Source organism: Eurosta solidaginis, chromosome 5 (genome assembly GCF_040869045.1).
Source record: "Eurosta solidaginis isolate ZX-2024a chromosome 5, ASM4086904v1, whole genome shotgun sequence".
Taxonomy (NCBI): Eukaryota; Metazoa; Arthropoda; class Insecta; order Diptera; family Tephritidae; genus Eurosta; species Eurosta solidaginis.
Window position 1 is genome coordinate 19,741,681 of NC_090323.1, and position 24,500 is coordinate 19,766,180.

The window sequence follows — 24,500 nt, forward strand, 5'->3', positions numbered from 1 at the left end:
TAATTCATTACCCAGACAGATAAAGTGATGAAACTGGATACTCGGGTTGATTTTATGGCGTAAAATATAAATTTTTTACAATTTTGGAAAATAGGCGTTGCTACGCTCACATTTAGAACAAGAAAATTTAGAAGCTATTAAGCCAAAAATCGAACCTCGTTGAAGATAGCATGGAGATTGTCCTTGCTATTATAAACATTGTGAAAAGTGGAATATGCGATAATTTATTACCAAAGACCGATAAAGTGAGGAAACTTGTATTGACTTTATGACAAATAAGAATATATGTAGTTTAAAAAAATAAAAACACGCCGTAGCACAGAGGTTCGTGTCTCCGCTATTAAGTACAACTCGTTTTGTTATATAGGCCCTGTTTTTCAGTAGTTGGTTAAGCTAAGCTTAAACTAAGCTTTAACTAAGTTGTCTCCGCTATTAAGTACAACTCGTTTTGTTATATAGCCCTGTTTTTCAGTAGTTGGTTAAGCTAAGCTTAAGCTAAGTTTGCTTAAACTCTAGTCAAATTCAAACTCCAGTTAAACTACTGAGCAGTTTTTCAGTCACAGTTTAAGTCCGCCTTTGGGGTATGTTGTTTTGTGCGGCAACATTGGTTTTTTATTATCTAGTTAATTTGTAGATACGGCAACAGCTGGATTTTGTTTACCCAAAATCAGGAAAAAAAATATTCTCCAGCGAAATATATACATATCTAATTCCCGAAATATCCAAAATTATTATTTAATTATTCTTAAACCGGATAGTTCTCGAGTTGATATCCAACTTCATTCTCCAATCACTATCCAACCGTTGAGAAACTTTGTAAAATTATAAGGTTTCGAGTTGATCTCCAACGTCATTCATATTTTCCAATTATTAACCCAATTTCGGGAGATTTTGAGAAATGTACAGTTCTCAAATGAATATTCAACACATTTCTCCAGTTGATATTCTACATTGGATATCGAGTGGAGGTGGAGTTGAAAAAAAATCTCCAAGGTGGTACCACCAAAACCCACAGCTGTTTATTGTGAGAAATAAACACCTGGTTGATAGCAGTAATGAAGCGTAATTAATCAAAATAAATTATATAGGCGGCCGAGTTGGTGTGATGGTAGCGTGCTCCGCCTACCACATCTAAGATACTGGGTTCAAGCCCCGGGCAAAGGAACATCAAAATCTGAGTGTGTGAGAGTGTGTTTCTGCCATGAAAAGCTCTCAGTGAAAACTCATCTGCCTTGCAGATGCCGTTCGGAATCGGCATAAAACAAGTAGGTCCCGTCCCGCAAATTTGTAGGAAAAATTAAAAGGAGCACGTTGCAAATTGGCAGAGAAGGTCGACCTAAAATCTCTTCGAAGGCTGTCGCGCTTCATACTTATTTATTTTTTAAATTATGTATATATATTTTATTTTCGTGAAAATACTGTAGTATGGAATCTTAAATTAGGGTCCAGTTAGAGAACCACAAGTTGTTAATTAAATTTTTTCAACTTAAGTAATAGCATTTTTTGCTTTATAAAAAATTCCCCCTTTAGCTGAGTACGCTATGATTCTCGAGTTCAGCCACTGTTTCGAAACAACTCTTGAGATTTTAGAAGTATGCCTAGTTATCAACACGAGCTCTAATGGTACTGAAGCCCAAATGCTTGTTGGGTATATTTAATGCCATTTCGAATGAACGAAAATAGCTGATAGGTTAACTAGAGTTTAACCCTGCCAGAGGGGCCGCTTAAGCTCAGCTTAAAATTCAGTTAAAGGAGACTGAAAAACTGCAGAATAAGTTTAAGCGTAGTTCAACTGACAAACTGAGTTGAACTTGTACTGAAAAACCAGGCCTTAACCACTGCCGCGAGTCTTCAATAATTGCCGCTAGATGGGTCTAACTCTTTTTTGCGCGCTGAGCCTAGAGAGTTACAAACAAACATACATACAAAGTGTAGGTAATATAAGCGTGTTAAAATAGAAATCATCTGGTAAAATTTTGGAAAATGTGCCGTTTTGCATGACGACCACAGTTGAGTATATGTACAAGGTAGTTCATATTCGGTTTCACCCAAGCCTATGATTTTTCTTGTCTATTTATTTAAATTGGTAAAAATCGTGTAAAAATAAAGGACGCTTGAAAATAGGGAATATTTCTTACATAAAAACTGTTAAGGGTTAATGTTCGGATAGGTGGATTAATGATTTGAAGCACACGATAAAAAATTACTGAATGTTATTACATACGATATTTGCTTTTACACTAATAGTAAGTGATTTTTACCAACAACATTAATTAAACAATTTATTTATAATAAATGAAAACGCATATGTGCAAATATGTCCAAAATGAAGTGTATGAATGTAATGATAGGTATTCAAATATGTTCGTAGGGGAGGGAAAGGAAGATTTTCGTATGAACGCCATATATGAAAAAATGCAAAAAGAATATAAAATTAGTGTGTTTTAATCAATTTTCAATGAAAGTTTTTTTTCGATTGGTATTTTCGTTTGTTTTATACAATTAAAAAAAAAAACGAAAATATAAAGTTTACTTAAAATATAATTATAAAATAATTAATAAAATTAGTTCAAGCTCTAAAACGTACCTCTGCGATATACAGCAGTGTTCATTTTAATAGAAGTTCCCTTCTTTGGGTTGGGGAGAGGTTTTTGCGGTTTTATTCGAAATATGAAAAAGTTTATTTTATTCAATTACAATATCAATTTTTCAGGGTATTGTATCAAACCAATTTTTATAGTCAGCTGAGCAGAGCTTACAGAGTATATTAATTTTGTTCGCATAACGGTACCCCGTAACGGCATAAACTAAACGTGATAAGATATAAATGATCTGGGCGAAAAAAGAAATTCATTTAGCCATGTCCGTCCGTCTGTCCGTTAGCACGATAACTTGAGTAAATTTTGAGGTATCTTAATGAAATTTGGTATGTAAGTTTCTGGGCACTCATCTCAGATCGCTATTTAAAATAAACGAAATCGGACTATAAACACGTCCACTTTTTCGATATCGAAAATTTCGAAAAACCGAAAAACTGCGATAATTCATTACCAACGATGGATAAAGCGATGAAACTTGGTAGGTGGGTTGACCTTATGACGCAAAATAGAAAATTAGTAAAATTTTGGACAATGGGCGTGGCACCGCCCACTTTTAAAAGAAGGTAATTTAAAAGTTTTGCCAGCTGTAATTTGGCAGTGGTTGCAGATATCATGATGAAATTTGGCAGAACCGTTACTCGTATTACTATATGTGTTCTTAATAAAAATTAGCATAATCGGAGACGACCACACCCACTTTAAAAAAAAAAAAAATTTAAGTAAAATTTTAACAAAAAATTGAATATCTTTACAGTATATAAGTAAATGTTGTCAACATTCAACTCCAGTAGTGATATGGTGTAACAAAATACAAAAATAAAACAAAATTTCAAAATAGGCGTGGCTCCGTCTTTTTCATTTAATTTGTCTAGAATACTTTTAATGTCATAAGTCGAACAAAAATTTACACATCCTTGTGACATTTGGTAAGGGCATATCTTCTATGACGATAACTGTATTCGGTGAAAATGGGCAAATCGGTTAAAGCCACACCCAGTTTTTATACACAGTCGACCGTCTGTCCTTCCGCTCGGCCGTTAACACGATAACTTGAGCAAAAATCGATATATCATTACTAAACTTAGCTCAAGTACTTATCTGAACTCAATTTATCTTGGTATTAAAAACGGGCGAAGTCCGACTATGACCACGCCCACTTTTTCGATATCAAAATTTCGAAAAATGAAAAAAAAATGCCATAATTCTATACCAAATACGAAAAAAGGAATGAAAAATGGTGATTGAATTCGTTTTTGACGCAAAATAAAACTTCGTAAAATGGGTGTGACACCTACCATATAAGTAGAAGAAAATGAAAAAGTTCTGCAGGGCGAAATCAAAAGCCCTTGGAATCTTGGAAGGATAACTGTTCGTGGTATTACATATATAAATAAATTAGCGGTACCCGACAGATGATGTTCACCCTGGTCCACATTTTGGTCGATATCTCTATATATAGAACTAAGGGCCACTCCCTTTTAAAACCCTATTTAATACCTTTAATTTGATACCCATATCGTACACCTGGTCCACCTTTATGGCAATATCTCGAAAAGGTGTCCACCTTAGAACTAAGGCACACTCCCTTTTAAAATACTCTTTAATACCATCCATTTGATACCCATGTCATACAAACACATTCCAGGGTTCATTTGCCTACATGGTGATTTTCCCATATTTGACAAGGGATGAAAGAATATCGTTCCAAAAAACGCCACGCTTGGTCTACAATTTGGTTGCTATTTCCCAAACGTATGTGATATGGAATTAAAAACCATCTACGAAACCCTACGAAACCAACGCAGCTAAGCTCTCAGCTGAGTATGTAATGTTCGGTTACACCCGAACTTAGCCTTCCTTACTTGTTTTTGTAGATATTGATCGATAAATAAAAAAGTTATTGCCCATACATCAAATTTAGCCTCGTTGTTGTTTTAACTATTAATACACTTCTTGAAGGATTTAGACGGTGTTTTCGGTGTTGATGGTCCTTTGTCGGATATATGTAGATCCGGTAGGTTCCGGTAACTAGTATCAGTAAGGTACTAGCAGGACCATCTTCTAAATAAACCTAGTTAAAGACTTTCAAAGTTCAAAATTGGCCCCACACTCATATATTTCTTTCGTTAATTGTATTAAAAAAGTAATAAGAAGAAGATACACATTTTTTAAGTACTTCCTATATATTAATGGTCCAAAAGAAACATAAAATGTCTCTTTAAACAAAGACATAATATGTATTGTTGAACTTTGATAGTCAAATTTTTACATAGCCACTGTAAAAATGTTTTAGGAACAACAATATAAAGGTGGAGTGCAATAAATAGGCTTTCGATATAATCTTCACCTGAGTCCGGCGATGGTTTAGAATTCTAAATGGACTTTTTAATACCTCTAAATATCTCGATCCCTGTGCCATCTAGAAAATTCATTTATCCTAAGTATTTCAACTTTATGAAGCCCGAAGTTTCGTTCAAAGTTTCAGGTCTCTAGGTTATTGGAAAGTTCCTTAAAACTCCAAAGAGAAATTTCCAAGTTCGGAAGATTTTTTTTAATTTTCACTATCCCTGGACCAACTAGCGAAAATTTTTTCTCTCATCTTGCATTGTAATGTGTTTATGAAAGATGTTCTTAGTTTCAAGAATCTAGCTCTACAGGAAATCACTCAAATAGCGGTCGTAAAATTCCACATACTGTAAGTGGATTTTTTAATCACCCCTATTCTGCATTTCGATTACGTTCCCGTTCTACGCTCCGCTTTAATCGAAGTTTGGTATTCTGCATTACGACGGAATCGTAAAGAGAAGAGGAAGAGCAAATGATTTTTCGAAATCAGCTGTTGGTACGGAATGTGTGAACATTGGAACAAAATAAATTAAAGAAAATTTGTAAAAAACACTGAAAAACGTTTATATTTTATTATCCACGCCATTTTGTACAAAAAAAAGCAATAGAATATATTGCCGCAGTGTTATATTTTTTTGAGTGAAGTGCTTTCATAATTGTAAGTGTGTTTTTGTCGTTCTTTTGGCCAATTCCCTGCCGTGGCCACCAAGTTTTGTTAAAACGGATTCCTGCACGAATATAGTTGACATTTTCTGAATTTTAAGGATGCTGATTTCATTGCACTAGCCTAAAATACTTTATAAAGGTTTATTTATTCTTTCCGCAAGGATTGTTTACGTTTTCGCTTCACCTTCCTCTACGCCGGCAGCTTGCTTTGGCATATAACTGGACCCAACGAACAGACACAAATTATAGCTGTCTGTTATAATGGAATCAATAGCCGCGGCATTATTTATGGAGTTGGAAAGCAACGCATACGAAAATTGCCTGGCGAGAATGGAAAGGCAAATATTGCGAGATTTGTGTAACCCATTTGAGATGAGTGACTAATTGTAAGATATTGAACTTAAAAGTGGTAAAGTTTAATGACTTATTTTCTTATTTAGGTTCAAAAAAAACTTTCGACTTAACAAGGATGCTTTCAAGTATGTGTTAGATACTTTTGCGGGGCAAATACGTCCAAGGACTTCGACATCGACATGTTGTTTTTGACCTGGAAACATATAAAAAAACAATCATCATCAAGCCTTCTACGTTTCTTAACAAGTTTTACTTACATTTTTGTTAAAATTCTGTTATAAATTAATAAAAAAATAAAAAGAAAATATTTTTCCGCCAACTAATTTGCAACTTAGAAAAACGGAACTACGATCGAAATGCAGAATACCAAAATTGCCACATCGAAAAAATTCGAATCCAAGTCGAAATGCAGAATAGGGCTGAATATCTCTAAATATCTCGATCCCAGACCCATGGAGAAAACTTTTTTATCCTAATTATTACATAGTAGTAAAGCCCGACGCTATGTTCAAAGTTTCAGGTCTCTAGGTTATTGGGAAGATCCTCAAGACTCGAAAGCGAAATTTCCAAGTTCGGAAGATTTTTTTTAATTAAAAGCTCTTTTATCGCAAATATTACAAACTTATAAAGCTCAAATCTTCGTACAAAGTTTCAGATCTCTGAGTTATCGGGAAGTTTCTTATAAAACTCGAAAGCGAAATTTCCAAGTTCGGACGTTTTTTTTAGAATTTTCACAATCCTTGACTATCTAGCAAAGTTTTTTTCTCTCACTAATTGTCTCCAGGTTTCGATATGTGTTCCAAGCTTTAAGACTCTAGCTCTCCGGGAAGTTACTTAAAAATGGATTTCAAGAGTATCCAATTTTGTATGGAAATCGGCGGGAAAACATCAAACGAAGCTAAAATAAAGGAAGTAAAAATGTGAGGGTGGTCTGCCTTATTATCTTATTAGAATTGTATGAGTTTTTTCTTTTCAAGCTTATATACAAATAGTATAAGGGATCAAAAAGCAGATCTTCGAAAATATTAAAGGCTTTAAATTACAACCACACTACAGCACAATAAGACCTTTCGATTTAGCTTGTAAAACCGTATGGATTCTGATTGATTTTTCACTACAGACATACACGCGTTTTAAGCCATTTTAGAATTCATGAGAAGCATTATCAACCTCACCTACCCGTGGTAAGTCCTGTTTCTTTAGCAGGCAAGGCTGTGTCTTCAAGGTTCAATGTGATCATATTAAATTGTTCCGATGGACAGGCTTATTCCTTAATGTTTGTTGTTGTTGTTGTAGGACGTCTTTTCTATTAAGATAGGTCGATATTAGGAAAGGCCTAATCTCAAACTTCAAAAGCCAGAATTCATGTTCGAGCCCAATTCTGATAAGAGGTTTCGGAATCCACAAATCAAAGCAAATGTGAATATATCTCTGTTGGCTTTTTCTTTTATAATATTGTGACGAATATTAGCAACACTAAGGGATACCATCATCTCTAAGCCGATGCTAAGCAGTGACTTGTATGCACATCAACAAATCAATCATTATGTCTACCCATATGTCCATACAAGCAGCGGAGAGTAATGCACAAACACATGCATATATCGTATCTGAGATGCTCCCAAAAGCAGGCAATTATCTGTCACTCACATATACACGCGCAAATGAGAAGCTATACACGTGCATCTGTAGTTATAATTTTATAGCAGTAACTAAGTACATAAATTCTGGAAGCGCCTAGAAGTATGCGAACGAGAAATCACAGAGTATAAAAGGCAGCAACAGTAGAGGCACGACAATCAGTTTGGTTTAAGCAAGCTATCAGTTGCGAATTATAAATGTTATTGTGAAGTACTTTAATAAAGGCCATTTTTGCATTATTCAATAATTTATTATTTATTCAACAGTTTAGTGATTCGAACGTTAGCAGAAGATTTTGAATAAGCGGAATTGCACTAAATTCGTTACAATTGGTTTCAGAAGAGGAATTGTTGAATAAATTCCGAAGATTTCGAGTACAACAAGTATATGGCAAATTGGAGTGAATTGAAGATCCAGCAATTGAAGGAGTTGGAGAGCCGTGGATTGAATACAACCGGCAATAAACTCGAACTTCAGGCAAGACTACGAGAGGCAATGGAAGCAGAAGGAATTAACGTGGAAGAGTATGTCTTTCATCTTGATGGCGACGAGACAACAACAAAAATTGAAGAGAAAAACGAAACATCGCAGACAGTTACCAGCACGGACTTGAGCATGATATTGGCTGCAATAACTGCTCAAACATCGACAGTGGCATCTCAGCTGGAATCGCAGGAGACACGTTTAACATCCAAGATGGAAGCACAGGAGACACGCATTTCAGAAATGTCGACAAAGATTACATCCAAGATGGAAACTCAACTGGAAGAACAGAAGACATATATGGCATCCTAGATGGGAACTCAGCTGGAAGAACAGAAGACATATATAGCATCTCAACTGGAATCACAGGAGGCACGTATTGACGTCGCAAGTGTCATCTCAATTGGAAGACCAAAAGGCATATATGGTATCTCAATTGGAAGCGCAAGAGGCACGTACATCTGATATGACGGCAGAAATTTTGGAACAGGTATCATCAAAACTGGAAGCGCAGGATGAAAAAATGGCTTAATTTCAGGCAGAAGTAGATGATTTAAAAGGTCGTATGGAGCAGTTACAACTAAATCGCCCAGCTCTTTCAGCAAGCAATCCGAAGGTAAAAACTCCATCTTTTGATGGCTCTGTTCCTTTCCAGGTCTTTAAGCTACAGTTTGAGAAGACCGCAGCAGTGAACAACTGGAATGCTGAAGATAAAGTTGCTGCACTGTTCATGGCGTTGAAAGGGCCTGCAGCTGAGATTTTACAAACCTTTCCAGAGGGCGAACGGAACTGTCATGAAGCATTTATGGGCGCTCTAGAGAGACGATACGGAACTGAGCATAGGAGACAGATATACCAATTGGAGTTACTGAACCGCTTCCAGGGGCCTGGTGAAACATTGCAAGAGTTTGTGTCCGATGTTGAAAGGCTGGCACATTTAGCGAATGTGGACGCACCCGTGGAATACACTGAAAGGGTAAAGATTCAGAGCTTTATAAATGGCATACGGGACGTCGAAACAAAGCGAGCTACATACGCAAACCCAAAGCCAACATTCGCAGAAACGGTATCACATGCTCTGATTCAGGAAACAGCGTCGCTTCTGTGTAAGCCAGTAGAAAGGCCAGAGTGGGTAGATGCAATTGTAGAAGCTTTAAAAGGAACGCAATAGAAGAATAATGGTGCAATCAAATGTTTCAAGTGCGGTAACCCAGGTCACATTGCTCGTCATTGCAGCACCGGTCCTGGTAGTTCCAACTTGGGTGGCCGTAAACGCAAAGCTAGAGGAGATAAGCAAGAGCGAGTCAGATGTAAAGGTCGAAAACTTGCCCCAGCTATTGAATGTCCTGTGATATCTGTGTCGTAAATTGGAAGGAAATCAAGCAGTCTTACCGTCAGAGGGAATGTCGATGGCAAAGAACGTGTACTGACTGTAGATACGGGCGCATCTCATTCCTTAATCCGATCTGATTTGGTCAATAGGAGAGTAAACCCATTACCTGGAGCAAGGTTGCGTACGGTCACTGGCGAGTATAACCAAGTCCAAGGAGAAGTGGCATGTGAGGTATTAATTGGAAAGGTCATGGTTCTACACAAATTCATTGTGGCGGAGATTGTTGATGAAGTCATATTGGGAGTGGACTCCTAAGTTGGCCATGACATCAGGACCGATATGCGGAGAAATATTATGCGCTATAAGAACCAGGATATACCACTTAACTTTAGTTTGGAGGAAGGGTTCAGCAATAATCGAGTACTGGTGCAGAAGACTCGACAAAGACCACGAAAGTCAAAGGTAAAGGTTGATGGATCGAATGGACCAAATAAAGCGAAATCCAAAGTACCTGCGAGAGAAACACTGGCATTGACAAACCTTAATGGACGCACTAAAACGACTGAAAAAATTTTCCAGAAAGAATGCAAGGGTGGTTTCAAGCCAGCGCGAACTACTGTTGTGCAACGTTAAGACGATACTGATGATGCAAAGTCAATCCGTCAAGATCAAGCTCTGCGAAGTAGTTCTTCATTGGCCAAAGAACAGAGTGTGAGGGAACGGCCCAGGGTAATGAGTAGTAAGATGAAACACAGGTACGACAAGAACTTTAATTCGGAAGGTTTCTTGGAGGGAGATTTGGTACTGCTATACAACCCTCACTGGCGGGAAGGTGTTCTATCCAAATTTTGGTGCAGTTGGGAAGGCCTGTACAGAGTTGTGAAGAGGATCAGTGATGTAATCTACCGCATACAAACAATTGGGAAACCACGAAATAGAAGAGTGATTCATTTGGAATGCTGGCGGCGTTTAGATCGAGTTTTGTCTGATCGGGACGAGCAGTCTTAGGTGGACGGCAGTGTGACGAATATTAGCAACACTAAGGGATACCATCATCTCTAAGCCGATGCTAAGCAGTGACTTGTATGCACATCAACAAATCAATCATTATGTCTACACATATGTCCATACAAGCAGCGGAGAGTAATGCACAAACACATGCATATATCTTATCTGAGATGCTCCCAAAAGTAAGCAATTATCTGTGGAAATGTCACTCGCATATACACGCGCATATGAGAAGCTATACACGTGCATCTGTAGTTATAATTTTATAGCAGTAACTAAGTAAATTCTGGAAGCGCCTAGAAGTATGCGAACGAAAAATCATAGAGTATAAAAGGCAGCAATAGTAGAGGCACGACAATCAGTTTGGTTTAAGCAAGCTTTCAGTTGCGAATTTTGTGAAGTACTTTAATAAAGGCCATTTTTGCATTATTCAATATTGGAGTTATTTATTCAACAGTTCAGTGATTCGAACCTTAGCAGAAAATTTGGAATAAGCGGAATTGCACTAAATTCGCTACATTATCATTGGGCTGCCAAAGTAAAAATAATTAAAAAAAAAAAAAAATTTATACTGAGAAAAATTCAGTTGTTCGGTTGAGAAATATCGAAATTATGAACTGAATGTTGGACATTACGGTGTAAATTGATATTTTCTGGGAAGATGAACATTTACAGTTATCGAATAGCATATTAACTAATTTTCGAGAAAAAAAGTTACCTTTTCGATTATGCCGGGAAGCCAGAGATATGTGTCGCATATAAGTACTGTTATATAAACTTCAAAATAACAAGTTGTAACATTCAAATATGAAAAGAAGGCAGATCATATTAAATATATGAGGATGGTTTAAATTTTGAACTTCGATAGCCAATAACTTTGTTTTACAAATTAACTTCGAAAAGAGGGGAAGTTTTTTTTGCTTATGGATCAATCTCTGCACAGAGTTAGGGCTGGTATTGTCGAATCAATTTATTTTTCCATATTTTGAATACTTAACCAAAGACATAATTGTTATAATAAATATTTGTAAAAGTCCAAAAATAATAGTTTCTTTCCAGTTTTTTTTAGTCAAAGAAAGTTATTTGCAATAAGTGCAAACAAAATTTGTTTACAATTATTTTTGTCACACTTTTTAAAATAATATAATAACTTTCAGAAAAGGTATATTATAAAAATCCCAAAATAATAATTATGAGGTGAAATCGTTATGATTTTTCATTGCAAGTGTCTGCTGCGTTGAACATCTTGTGGCTTGTTATGAAATTTAATCTTACTATTTCGAATTTTTTCCAGAATCAGTGTTGACCTAGTTTGTTGATATGTTCTAGTTGAACGGATTTGTTCATGAATTAACTGACTTTTTCGGGAGCCTCACTTCATATCAGTGAACCGAAAAAATCGGTAGCCTTAACCTAGAGAAAATTTAAAAATATTGTGGCGAATGTTGACATCACTAGGCTAGTTAATAAAGGCACACCAGCAATAAAGCAAGCTGCCACTCATGTGTACATGAAAAAATCAATCATCATTTGCACGCATACATACAAGGCAACGAAGAGATACTCACACACACAGATGTAGTCATCAGCCAAAGTTGTACTCACACATGCACACGCATATATGTAGCTCAATCACCAAGCAGGAGATACAGCAGTTCTAGAAGGCGAAACGTCTAGACTTTAGTAGAAATATGCGAACGAAGCAACGGAGAGTACAAAAGCAGCACAAGCTGAGTAATAAGTAATCAGTTTGATTTAAACACGCTGTGGTGAAGTACGTGATATTGAAGTATAATTGTACTACTCCCAAGTAGAACCGTTCTGAAGATATCGTGAAAGCACATGCAAATCTTTTTTAATAAGTAGGCGTTGCCATGCCCAAAAATCGGTTTAGGCTTCCGCGAATATCGGAAAACGCTACTAAAACAAACGGCGGAGGCTACCGATTAAAATATATATATCCAAAGACGAATGCAACATACATTCCAACGGACACTCGAGTTCAATCTGGATATTGTAACAAATTTAACTTTCACGTATCCATCGTTAACTCCTGAATTGACTTCGGTTCCACATGACACAAATTACCTCTTCAAATATTCAACGAAGCAAACTCGTTATCTAGTCCAAAGGATTTCTGAATCAGTGTTACCAACTCGAAGCCTTTTTATTTGCAAAGGCAACATAAATCGAGAAAAGGAAAGTTTCTTACTGACTTAAAAAAAATATTTTGCGATTAACTATTTGAAAGCTTTCATACGTATCAAGGCGAATTCAGTACCAGGTGTTGTTATACCACATACTGATTGCTTCTTCTTGATTATTTTCCATACAATGCCTTGTACAACAATATGTCTGTTAATCGAAATAAAAGCAAATTTTCTTTTGTCTTGAATTCGCTTTTCCATCACCTTGTGTCAAGGCGAATCCATACCAGATGGTGACAGAGCGAATTCAACCAAATCGCCGTGCAGAAGAATGTGAAGTCAAAAGAAAATTTCAATTGATTTCGCTTAACTGCATATTAAAGTACAAGGCGTTGTATGGAAAATAATCAAGAAGCAATCAGCTGTTGGGATAACAACATCTGGTACTGAATTCGCCTTAATACTTATTGAAATGTCTGTGATTTTTTCGAAAAAACAAATAATTATTAGTTGGATAGTCTGATAAGAACTGCTATTATAATAAACATCGATATATACATACATAAAAGACTTCCTGAAAATGTTCTAAATAAACATACATACAGTGGTGGCCATATCATATGCAACAAACAACGTATTTACGAAAAATTGTATGTACTTTATAATCAAACTATACAGAATGTTGATTGAAAGTTAATTTATTTTAGTTTGGTATGTACACTTTTAATTTATATTTTTAAATAAAAAAAATCAATTCTAATATAAGAGAAAAATTTAAATTAAAAAATACGTGGACAAAACAAATGTAACTTTTTTAAAGTTATTGTGAAAAATAGTAAAACTAGTATTTTATTGCAAACTTATGACTTCCGCGCATCGTGATGATTTTCGTCGGGATCGATTTCCAGGCTTCCTGGAGTTTATTAAAAAGTTCATCGCCATTTCTAATGCCAGTCCTATCTATCCGCCTGTTAACCAGTACTCAATCGGGTTGAGATCCGGGGACTGTGGTGGCCACTACATAACATTACCTTTATTTGCTGTAAACCAAGACTAAACATATATTGCAGTGTGCTTCGGATCATTATCCTGTTGGAAGACCCAACGCACCGGCATTTCCCACTTAGCATATGGCAGCATTACTTCTTCCAAAATATTTTTGTAGCCGTAGCGGTCCATAATTCCATTAATTTTATGTAATAGTCCAACTCCAAAGCAACCCCACACCATTATACTGCCTCCACCATGCTTAACTGTTTTCCTGCAATAACGAGGATCATACCGGTTATTCACTGGTCTTCTCACATAAGACATTCCATCACTGCCTAGCAAGTTAAATTTTGACTCATCGCTGAGAAGGCCTGTCTTCCATTTGCTGATCGGCCAATTTAGATGCTCCTTGGCAAATTCCAAATGCTTTGCCTTGTTCTTCATTGATATCATAGGTTTGTGTGAGGACGGCAACCTCGCAGTGAAGCTTTCAAAAGGCGTCTACGCACACTTCTCGTGGATATTTGCAAATCTAAGTCTTTTATTATATGTCTTGGGACAATTTCAGGATTTTTTTTTTGCCAGTTGTACTATTAAGTTGTCTGTCCTTTGGCTGGTTTTGCGTATGCGCCCTCCTCGGTGAATAACAGCAACCTCTTTTCTTGTAACAAACCTTTTTATTATTCGCGAAATGGTACTTTTGTATATGCTATATTTTGCAGCAATGTCTTTCTGTGCCATTCCTGCCTGAAAATCTGCAATAATTCTCTTCGGAAGTTCAATTTCAAATTTGTCTCTTGCCATTATCAAAACCGCGAAGCTTTATTTTAATAAACACAATTATTTATTTGCAGGAACGATTGATATTATATTATACGCAGTATACAAGCTATTTTGAGTGACAGTTAAACCTAAGGCAACGAATAAAATACCGTTACAGTAGTGTTATTTAAACTATTTTGAAGAGTTGCATTTGTTTTGTCCATGCTCCTTTAGGGTTGATATAAAAATGGGTGTCTATCTTCTTTAAGGGAACAAATACTTTTCGTTTGAAAGCGTAAAATAAAAATGTACATTCGAAACTAATATAATTTCCCATTAATTCAACATTCTGTAAATTTTAATGATAAAATATGTACACATTTTTGTAAATAGCATGTTAGTTGCATATGATTTGGCCACCACTGATATGCGTTGGCATGTAACAAACTTGGTTTTTCCCACCCACTCTAGTATAAAATAAACAGGGTTCGTCTTTTGCGCGCACATGCTTAACACACACACGAGCGGTAAATAAGAGCTCATTAAATTCATTGCTCATACACATGAGTCGCGCAATGTTGAAAAAAAGTTGCAGACACAACTCAAGTTCGTGCCATGTCAAATAAGGCACAAGAGCACGAGTATGTTCTTTGGTTCAAAATATTTATGCACATGCAGACGTGTGTGGTGCTTATAACAAAGCACTTGCTCATATAAATGTACCGAGTCTAAGTAAACTCATGCACATGACCTAGCACAGGAAATTAGGGTCCTTGAGTTAAGAACGTGAAACATGTTCAGAGCCTACAAGAAGTTGAAAGAGTTTGAGGGAGATTCAGCATTTTACATGCTGCATCACTTAAGACACTATCCCTTTCAGTCCTACGATTCAGCCGTATTCATCAAAAAAGAGGCAAGAGAGCAAGAACAGGCAATACTTCCTTCACGAGGGCGTCGCCAGCAATGAAATAAATAGGTTTATTTGAGCGTATCAGATCCATATATATAAATATGAGGAAATTTAATTTTGGTCATAGAGGGGGAACTTTAATAGCCGTATCAACAAACAACTTCAAATCGAACTTTGAGATGCGTTGAGATCTTTGCCCAACTAGATTGTTGCTAACAACAATACTACCAGCTGATTAGTGTAACAGAGGTTTCGACATTCAAGCGAAGCTTAGCGCCTAACCAATGTCGTGACTCACACGGAAATTTTTGTTTTTTATCTTCTCTTATCTGGAGTCTCACATCTAGGGCAATAAATCCTATTAATTTTGATAATCTTCATACATATGTACAAATAAAATTTTTATTAACAAAACTCTTAAATATAATTTGATATGTCATATATGTGCTTATTCGTTTAAGCTAATAGACTACTAAGTATTTTAATAAGTATTTTTTCTCAGAAGCACATTTTCAATCAAGTAGCACTGAAAGCCCTTGACTCTGTTGTTTTTGTTGTTGTATCAGTACTTCGCCCCACCTAATAGGTGCGACCGATCACAAATTGTCATCAATATCCTCTAACGGGAGACCAAGGAAACTTGCTGTTTCAACAAGGGGTGGACCATAATGAAAGGGGTGTTAGAGGCGTTGGTTCCACATTACAATTAAAGAGATGGTTGGTGTCATGTGGGGACACATTGCAAGCGGGGCATACATTTTGTATGTCGGGGTTGATTCTGAATAGGTAAGAGTTTTTTAGCCTGTTACAGTATCCAGAACGAAGTTGAGCTAGAGTGACTCGCGTTTCCCTGGGGAGTATGCGTTCCTCTTCCGCAAGTTTTGGGTACTGCTCTGTGAGTACTGGATTCACCGGGCAATTCCGGGCATAAAGGTCCGACGCCTGTTTGTGGAGTTCACTGAGGACCTGCTTGTGTTTTTTGCTTCATACGGCTGAGTTCTCAGGTGCCGTATTTCGGAGATAACTCCTTAAGCCCCTAGGCGGGGTTGGCTCATCAATCAGATGTCTTTTGGGATGCCCAGGTTTCTGGGTATTCAACAGGAACTGTTTGGTTAGCATCTCATTTCTCTCCCTTATGGGGAGTATTCTCGCCTCATTATGTAGATGGTGTTCTGGGGACATAAGAAGGCAGCCTGTGGCGGTTCTGAGAGCAGTATTTTGGCAGGCCAGTAGCTTCTTCCAGTGAGTAGTTTTTAGGCTTGGCAACCATATAGGGGACGCGTAGCATGCAATCGGCTGGCCAATTGCTTTGTATGTGGTAATGAGCGTTTCTTTGTCTCTTCCCCAAGTACTGCCAGCAAGGGATTGGAGGATTTTATTACGGCTCTGCATTTTCGGTACAATTGCGGCTGCATGCTCGCCAAAATGTAGATCCTGATCAAACGTCACACCCAAGATTTTGGAGTGTAGGACAGTCGGTAGCGTTGTGCCATCGACGTTGATGTTCAAAATGGTCGACAATTGGGACGTCCATGTTGTAAGCAAGGTCGCGGAAGATTTAGTCGGTGCTAATGCCAGGTTTCGCGAGGCGAAAAAACTGGAGAGATCAGGGAGGTAGCCGTTTATTCTGTTGCAAAGCTGATCGATCTGTGGGCCTGGGCCTGTGGCCATTATTGTGCAGTCATCGGCGTAGGAAACGATAGTAACCCCAGCGGGTTAGGGGATCAGAATATACCCGCGGTAGGTATGCCTGTCGTAAGAGGCGACTAAAATACCAGATTCAAGGGGCTGTGTAGCGCAACCTTTCAGGTTGCCAGCGCAATATATAGCTTCTCCAAACCCAATTGTCAACCTCACCTATCCGCGGCGAATCCTGTTTGACTAACAGACGAGGCTCTGGCGACCCCAAGCTCCTCATGGAACTTGGGGGTAGGGAGGGAGGGAATGGCCTGAAGGTTTAATGTGGCCACATAAATCGTTCCCGAGATGGTCGGGCTAGCACCTTAATGGTGCTATGGTACCGGAGCGTACCGGATTTGTATCCGGCAAAGGACCATCACATCGATAACACTCCCCAAAGCCTTCGGGGAGCACCCTTATCGCTACAACAACAACAACAACAACAACAACAACATAGTAACTTCTTCTGGTGACGAAGGTAGCTTAGATATGTAGAAATTAAACAAAAGTGGGGATAGGACACCACCCTGTGGCACCCGTTGTTTAATTCTTCTTGGTTTTGATGTTTCGTTTCTAAATTGCACCGATGCCTGCCGAACACCCAGGTAATTTGCGGTCCACCTTTTAAGACATGGGGAAAAGGTAGACCCTTCCAGGTCTTTCAGTAACGTGCCATGGTTGACCGTATCAAAAGCTTATGATAGGTCTAGCCCAACGAGTACTGTTCTATGGTGGGGGTTTTGATTTAAACCGCATTTTATCTAATGGCATTTAGCGCGGAGGTGGTGCTATGGAGTTTTCTGAAGCCTTGCTGATGACAGGCTAACTGCAAATTTGCTTTGAAGTAGGGGAGCAAAATGGCTTCAATCGTCTTGGCTACTGGCGATAGGAGAGATATCGGGCGATATGACTCTCCTATGTTAGCTGGTTTCCCAGGCTTTAGTAGCGGTATCACCTTGGCCATTTTCCATTTTTCGGGAATGACAAAGGTGGAAAGGCTTGACTCTGCCACAACTAATTCTGAAACTGTAGTAGGCTGTCGCAGATCACTTAACGTGATGGCTGAATAGTTTACTCTGCATCTAGTATGGGTTCCGGGACATAAGGGCATACCAGGTAATGAGATGGCGGATTAGCTTGCAAGAAGCGGTACCTCCCTTCCACTTTCGCCATCCTGGAAGAGGTTGGGCATGGGGATTCAAGGGGTTGTGTAGCGCAACATATAGCTTCTCCACCAATTGTCAACCTCACCTTCGAGCGGCGAATCCCGTTTCACTAACAGACGAGGCTCTGGCGACCCCAAGCTCCTCATGGAACTTGGGGGTGGGGAGGGTGGGATGGCCTGGAGGTTCAATGTGGCCATATAAATCGTTCCCGAGATGGTCGGGCCAGCACCTTAATGGTGCTGTGTGTGTGTGAGGCTCTACTGATGGAACCGGGAGCCAGGTGGAAGCATTATGCTAGATGCCACACGGCAAAACTCACATGGCCGGAATGCAATGAGAAGAGATCACGATCACCCTCCGTAAGAGGAATCTGCCCTTAGTTGTAGGTCCTCTCACTGGTCACGTTTGTATTGGACCGCATGCGGAAATGATTGGCGCTCCATTTAATGATTGTTGTAGAAGCTGCGGCAACGAAGAAGAGCCTGAAACCTGCATCTACTCTGTGAATGTCCAGCGCTCGGTAGAAGAAGGCAACGTTTTATGGGCAAGATATTTCTCGTAGATCTGACTCATATAGCTGAGGTCAATACACGACGCTTAGTTAGCTTCATAGACTCAACGAAGTGGTTTTATTAGGAGAGTAGGAACAAATCTGTGTGGTTTCACAATGGGCCTATAAAGGCCTAGGTGTGCCACTTAAACCTAACCTAACCTAAGTATTTTTTTATTAACGGGCAGCTATTAGAATGTATACCTAAAACAAGTTATTATTGTTTTGTTCTTTAAATGTGCGAAGAAATAATAATAAAAGTAACTTACCAATTGGCAATGTTAGCATCGTTGTAGTAGCTCCACCCCCTCCTGTTGCATTTCCAACATTGCCTATAACACCACCGCCAACTCCACCTCCTCCACCGCTACCCGTAGCGGTATTCGTAAGCACCACTGTTTGCGTGCCTGCAGTAGTCGCCGTACCACCACTGGGTAGATTCACAATCGTACCTGTGGGTGGTACAACATGTTGTACATGATTTTGTGTTTGTTGATGCGTGCCCGCCGTTGCTGGTTGCAACGTTATTGTATGCTGCTGCTGAGCTGACTGTTGTTGTTGATTGTGTGATGAAACAGGAACTGATACCAATAAACTACGTTGCTGTAAATGAGTCTGTTGACTGGCCCCGCCAGTAACATTATTACCTGCTTGCGCACCACTACCACCACTGCCACCGCCACCACTAACTACGCATGAAACAGTGGCAGTATTTGATTGTGTCTGATGTTGCTGTGGACCATGCTGCTGTTGTTGTTGTTGTTGAGGTTGTCCATGTTGCTGTTGTACAGCAGCTTGTAATTGTAGCGAAAGCGGTTGTGATAAGCCCGGTATTTGCACTTGAACATTTTGCAAGCCGGGAAAATTTGCTATGGCGCCTTGTAGTAGGTTTATACCCTGCAAATTTAATGTAGTTGTAGTATTTGAGGCAGTTGTTTGCTGTTGTTGTTGATGCTGTAGTTGATGATGATGATGTTGTGGTGATGGCGATGGCTGTGGATGTGGACTAGACATGGGCGAATGTATGGATGCGGCGGCAGCTGCTGGTGATTGCACCAAAGTTTTTGCTAAATATTGAGTGTGTGCATGTGTTTGTTGTTGTTGTTGTGGTGACATATTAGGTATCGCCGTCGCTGAACTGTTATTATGCAAACGCTCGAGTAACACTTGATTTTGCGTTTGTGAGGATTGTGAGTGATCTGAACCAGAAGGTGATGGTGTCGCTGCTCCAAGCAAGGTTAAACTTGTTGCAGTACCAACTGAGTTGGTTGCACTTGCTGGCTGCGGTACAGCAAAACCACTAGCATTTGATGCATTTGAATCACTGCCCGGTGAAGGTGCAGCCATGCCAACAACTATTGCATTTGGTGGCGCAACTGTATTACTACTTGAATCACGACGTAATGCATTAGCTAATGCCACACGTTGCTGTTGTACACCAGTGTTGAGAATTTTTATGCTACCACCAGATGCACCACTCACAGCACTAGTGGTGTTCGCAACACCACCACTCAATGCATTCACAGTATAACCAAAGTTTGCCGCCGCATTCGGATTTGTCATAATCGCTGGCGGTGATGCTAATTGTGAAGCAAGCGCTGACATCGAAACTCGCACTGTTTGATGTGTTTGGTGCGCTTGTGTTGATGTTGTTTGCTGTTGCTGCTGTTGTTGACTGCTTTCTTGTGAATTTTGATGCTGTGCGGCTTGATTTAAATTAACAGCAACCAAATTCCCTGCTGCGGTACGAAAGGTAGTACCGCCGGCACTAGCAGTTACAATATTACCACCACTTGTGACTATATTGAATTTTCGATTAGGATTTAAGAGATTCTGCAACACTTCATTGTTGGTTTGTTTGCGTTGTTGTACAGTTGTTGTGGATGTTGATGCAGTCGAAACAGTTGATGATTGTGATGTTACTTGCGCAAAATTATCACCGGTAACAATCGTTTGTTGTTGTTGCTGCTGAGGTGTTGATGGTGTATGTTGCACCAGCGTGACAGTCTGATGTTGCCCGGTGGAAGTAGTAAAAGTGCCACTCGCAACAGGTGTACTTGTCATGGCAGCAGGTGCACTGTTCAATAAGCTACGTATAGAGGCGTTACTACTTTTTACGCTACCGCTGCTGCTGCTGGTGTTGGTGCTACTACTGGCGTTGATGCTACTGCCGCTATTGTTGGTGGCTGAAACGACAAAAATGAAAAAATTAAAAGTAAAATATTTAATATTTAAAAGAATTAATTTGCGATTGCTTACAGCTTTGTTGTAACTGTTGTTGCTGCTGCTGTTGCTGTTTTTGTTGTTGGAATTGATTTGCGCTATTCATAATATTAGTGAAAATGGCGTTTATCGCAGGATTTGTGTGTAATGTTGTTGAATTGCTACTATTGTTGCTACTGGCAGTACTTTGTTGTTGCTGTTGTGATTGATGTTGGGTATTTTTATGCAAAAGCTGTTGTTGCTGTTGTGCAGTTTGTAATGGCGCGGCTTTAAGCTGCGCTTGCTGTAAACAAGAATTTTATAATTTTGAAAACTTTCATAAACAGATTGGGCATATGCGGAATAATAATAGGCTGCTCCAGTTCGCTCGAAAAATTAAGCAGAAAAACTTCGAAGTTTGGTTTCGTGTTTTTATTCCTTGTTTTTCGGTCGAATTACCAGTTCCATATTCAAAACGACCAAAAATTTCTGCCGAGCTTTTACCTTCTTCCATTCCTGGTATTCTAAATAAAAAACTTAATGTACATGGAAGACCGAAGTCAGAATGTAGTATTGTCCCTAATGTACTAAATGAATATTTTTTGATAGCGCAAGTAAAAACAGTTATATTCCTCCGGCCCAAGACTTCATAGTGCAGCATGAGGATTTGTGCTTTAAAATAAACTGTGATCTGCTAGCCATTTCTGAATGGGCCCGGAAAAATTGTCTCCGTCTAAACACGTCCCAGTCGTATGTGTTACCCATCAATAATATCACTGTTCATGTTGAAGATATTCCCCAGCTTTTTGTTGGTAATAACTCTCTCATGTTTACTGACAAGATACAAATTTAGCTTTCATTATGAATTCTTCGCTGAGCTGTTCGAACCATATAAGCAAAGTTGTAATCAACGTGTACACTGTTTTGCGCAGGCTAATAATGTCAGCCTCGTTTACACCGTTAGACACAAGAAAAAATTAGCTTTGCAATTAATCCTACCTCATATTACGTATTTCGATCGCGTATATAGTAAGCTGGAGTCTGTTTCGTCTCATAAATTTCTAGTTCTGTTCAATAATGTTACCCGCTACGTCTACGGCTTAAAGCAATATGACCACATCTCCTTGTGGAAAAATAAACTTCTGGGATGCAGTACCTTAGATTATCTTGCAGCTAGAAATTGTAAATTCCTGTATAAGCTCATTGAATTCAAAACTCCTAGCTATCTTCACGAGAAGCTAAAATTCACCAGATCTAATAGGCATCATAATTTAAATCTCCCTAAATACTCCTACTTATCCTCTTCGCGATTGTTCTTTGTTCATGCTGTGAGACTATGAAACTTAATTCCTGAATCTACTAAGGCAATCATAAATCGAGGTAACTACAAGATCGTTATACAAAATGACTTTGGTACTAATGGGTGAATGTAACTGCGCTTTAGCTCTCTCCTATTTTTATCTCTGTGTGCTATTCCACGTCCTTACTTCTTTGACGTAAAATGTTATGTTCCAACAAATACCGTGTTTAATTCTTATACATTCTAATATAAACACATGTAATGAGTTATATATGTATATATTTTTAAGTTCTTATTTTTTGTAATTCTTGTATTTACCTATAAGTTGATATACTATAAATACTATGTCCTTAATGACACAGCCATTCTTTACTATATAAATAAATAAATAAATATTAAAAATCCTTAAGAGTTCTTTCACTTCTCCCTTTCCCCTTATTCTGAACAATATTCGAAAACGGGTAATCCGGTTAAGGGAGAAAAGTAGGTATTATGAATATGAATGAAGGGAGATACTATGCCATTTTAAGGAATTTTTTCACTTGTTAAATTGAAGGGAATGCAGCAAAGTAGTTTAAGTAAATTGTTTCTTGAACAAAAAATACGAAGAATTTCCATTTGACAAAGCAGCTGGCTTCGAAATTCCAATTCCCCAGGTATTGTTCACCCCAGAAGAATAAAATGGCAAGAACTTTTCCGCGAGAACGAAATTTCGAGGGATTTTTTAGAGTTGGGCTGTATATTGGACTGGGCCGATTTATCAACCGATATCGCGCCATCGATTTTTCGATAGGATTTGGGCTCAGGAAAAAAAAAGTTCCACTACGCATGCCCAAAAAAATAATTTTCGAGGCTTCGACCAAAACACTCCCCAAAACCCAAAAAATCAATTGTTTCGGCGTAAAGCACGTACAGTGGTGGCCACATAAATAGAAATGTTTTATTTTTAGACAGTATTCACAACTACTTTTATCCTGTTTTGTTAATTTTCAATTAAGTTATCTATTATTCACACAGAGCACACCATCAGAGGTGGGGGTAGTGCATTAATGCACCAGCCTTCACTTACAGTTGAGTGGTAATGCAAAAAATATCAGCCTAACTTAGCTATATAGTGGAAGTGAAGCTGAAAAACTTTTCACTAAAATTTAAAAGCTGGGGCCGCATCGTCACTTACGATCACGTATCGGAAGCTATTTTCACTTAGCGATAAAAATTGGGCTATCAAACTTAAAAAAAAAAAAACAAGTAAGGAAGGCTAAGTTCGGGTGTAACCGAACATTATATACTCAGCGTGAGCTTCAATTGCACATTTCATTTCAGATAAATTACTTCTCTACATAACACGTGGCACCACCCGTTTAAAAAAATTTCTCCCCATTTCCTCTTACAATAAAACTTGATAAGTGAAATATCTTTGATTCAAAACTATTTTTTGCTAACTTATAGTTTATTATTCTAGTCTACGACGCTTTTAAACTCGTTTTATATAAAAGTGGGCGTGGTATTTAACCGATCCCGTCCATTTTTGCTAGAAATATTTTCTGCTATAGGGAAAATTTGTGTACACAATTTCATTACGATCCGTTAATTTTTCTTCTAGTTATGGCTCCGAAACATAGAAAATTGCTTAGTCATAAAAGAGGCGGTGCCACGCCGATTTTTAAAAAATTGAAGTTTTTCCTATTTATTGTTATAAATCCACTTGGGGAATGAAATACCATTGATATAAAGCTCTTTTTGCAAAGATATATCTTATTTTATTCGTCCGACCCTTTTAAAAATCTTTTATATAAAGTGGGCGTGGTCCTTAACCGATTTCGTAAATTTTTCTTCAAAGCATTCCTTATAGTAAAGGGAACCTCTCAGCCGAATTTTGTTACGATAGGTTTAGCAATTTTTGATTTATTATTAATAATATTTGTAAAATTGATTTTATCACAAGTGGGCGGTGCCACGCCCATTAAAATTTTTGTTTTCAAATTTTTATCAAAAGTCTCAATATCAGTCCACACGTCAAATTTCAACATTCTAGGTGTATTATTTACTAAATAATCAGATTTTTTGTGTTTTCCAAAATGTTATATGTATAAAAAGTGGGCGTGGTTATCATAAGATTTCGCTCATTTTCAATACCAATCTATTCTGGGTCCAGCTAAGCTCGTATACCAAATTTGGTGAAGATATCTCAGTATTTACTCAAGTTAACGTGTTAACGGACAGACGGACGGACATGGCTGAATAAATTTTTTTTCGATACTGATGATTTTTATATATGGAAGTCTATATCTATCTCGATTCATTTATAGCTGTGCAACCAACCGTTATCCAATCAAAGTTAATATACTTTGTGTGCAAAGCA

At 38.1% G+C, this 24,500-nt stretch overlaps 1 protein-coding gene across 17 annotated transcripts in view; it reads right to left on the minus strand.

The window, feature by feature from the left end:
* Positions 1 to 24,500, minus strand: part of Spt20 — a 97,556-nt gene that overhangs the window by 15,740 nt on the left and 57,316 nt on the right. For all 17 annotated transcript variants that reach the window (XR_010953515.1, XR_010953514.1, XM_067787855.1 and 14 more), the window contains 2 exons: positions 20,896 to 21,142; positions 18,906 to 20,822 (listed from right to left, as the gene is read on the minus strand). Coding sequence is in view for 15 of the 17 variants with exons in the window: in XM_067787855.1 (XP_067643956.1) it covers positions 18,906 to 20,822; positions 20,896 to 21,142 (2,164 nt within the window). In the remaining 2 variants the exon portion in view is untranslated. The remainder of the gene's footprint in view (positions 1 to 18,905; positions 20,823 to 20,895; positions 21,143 to 24,500) is intronic.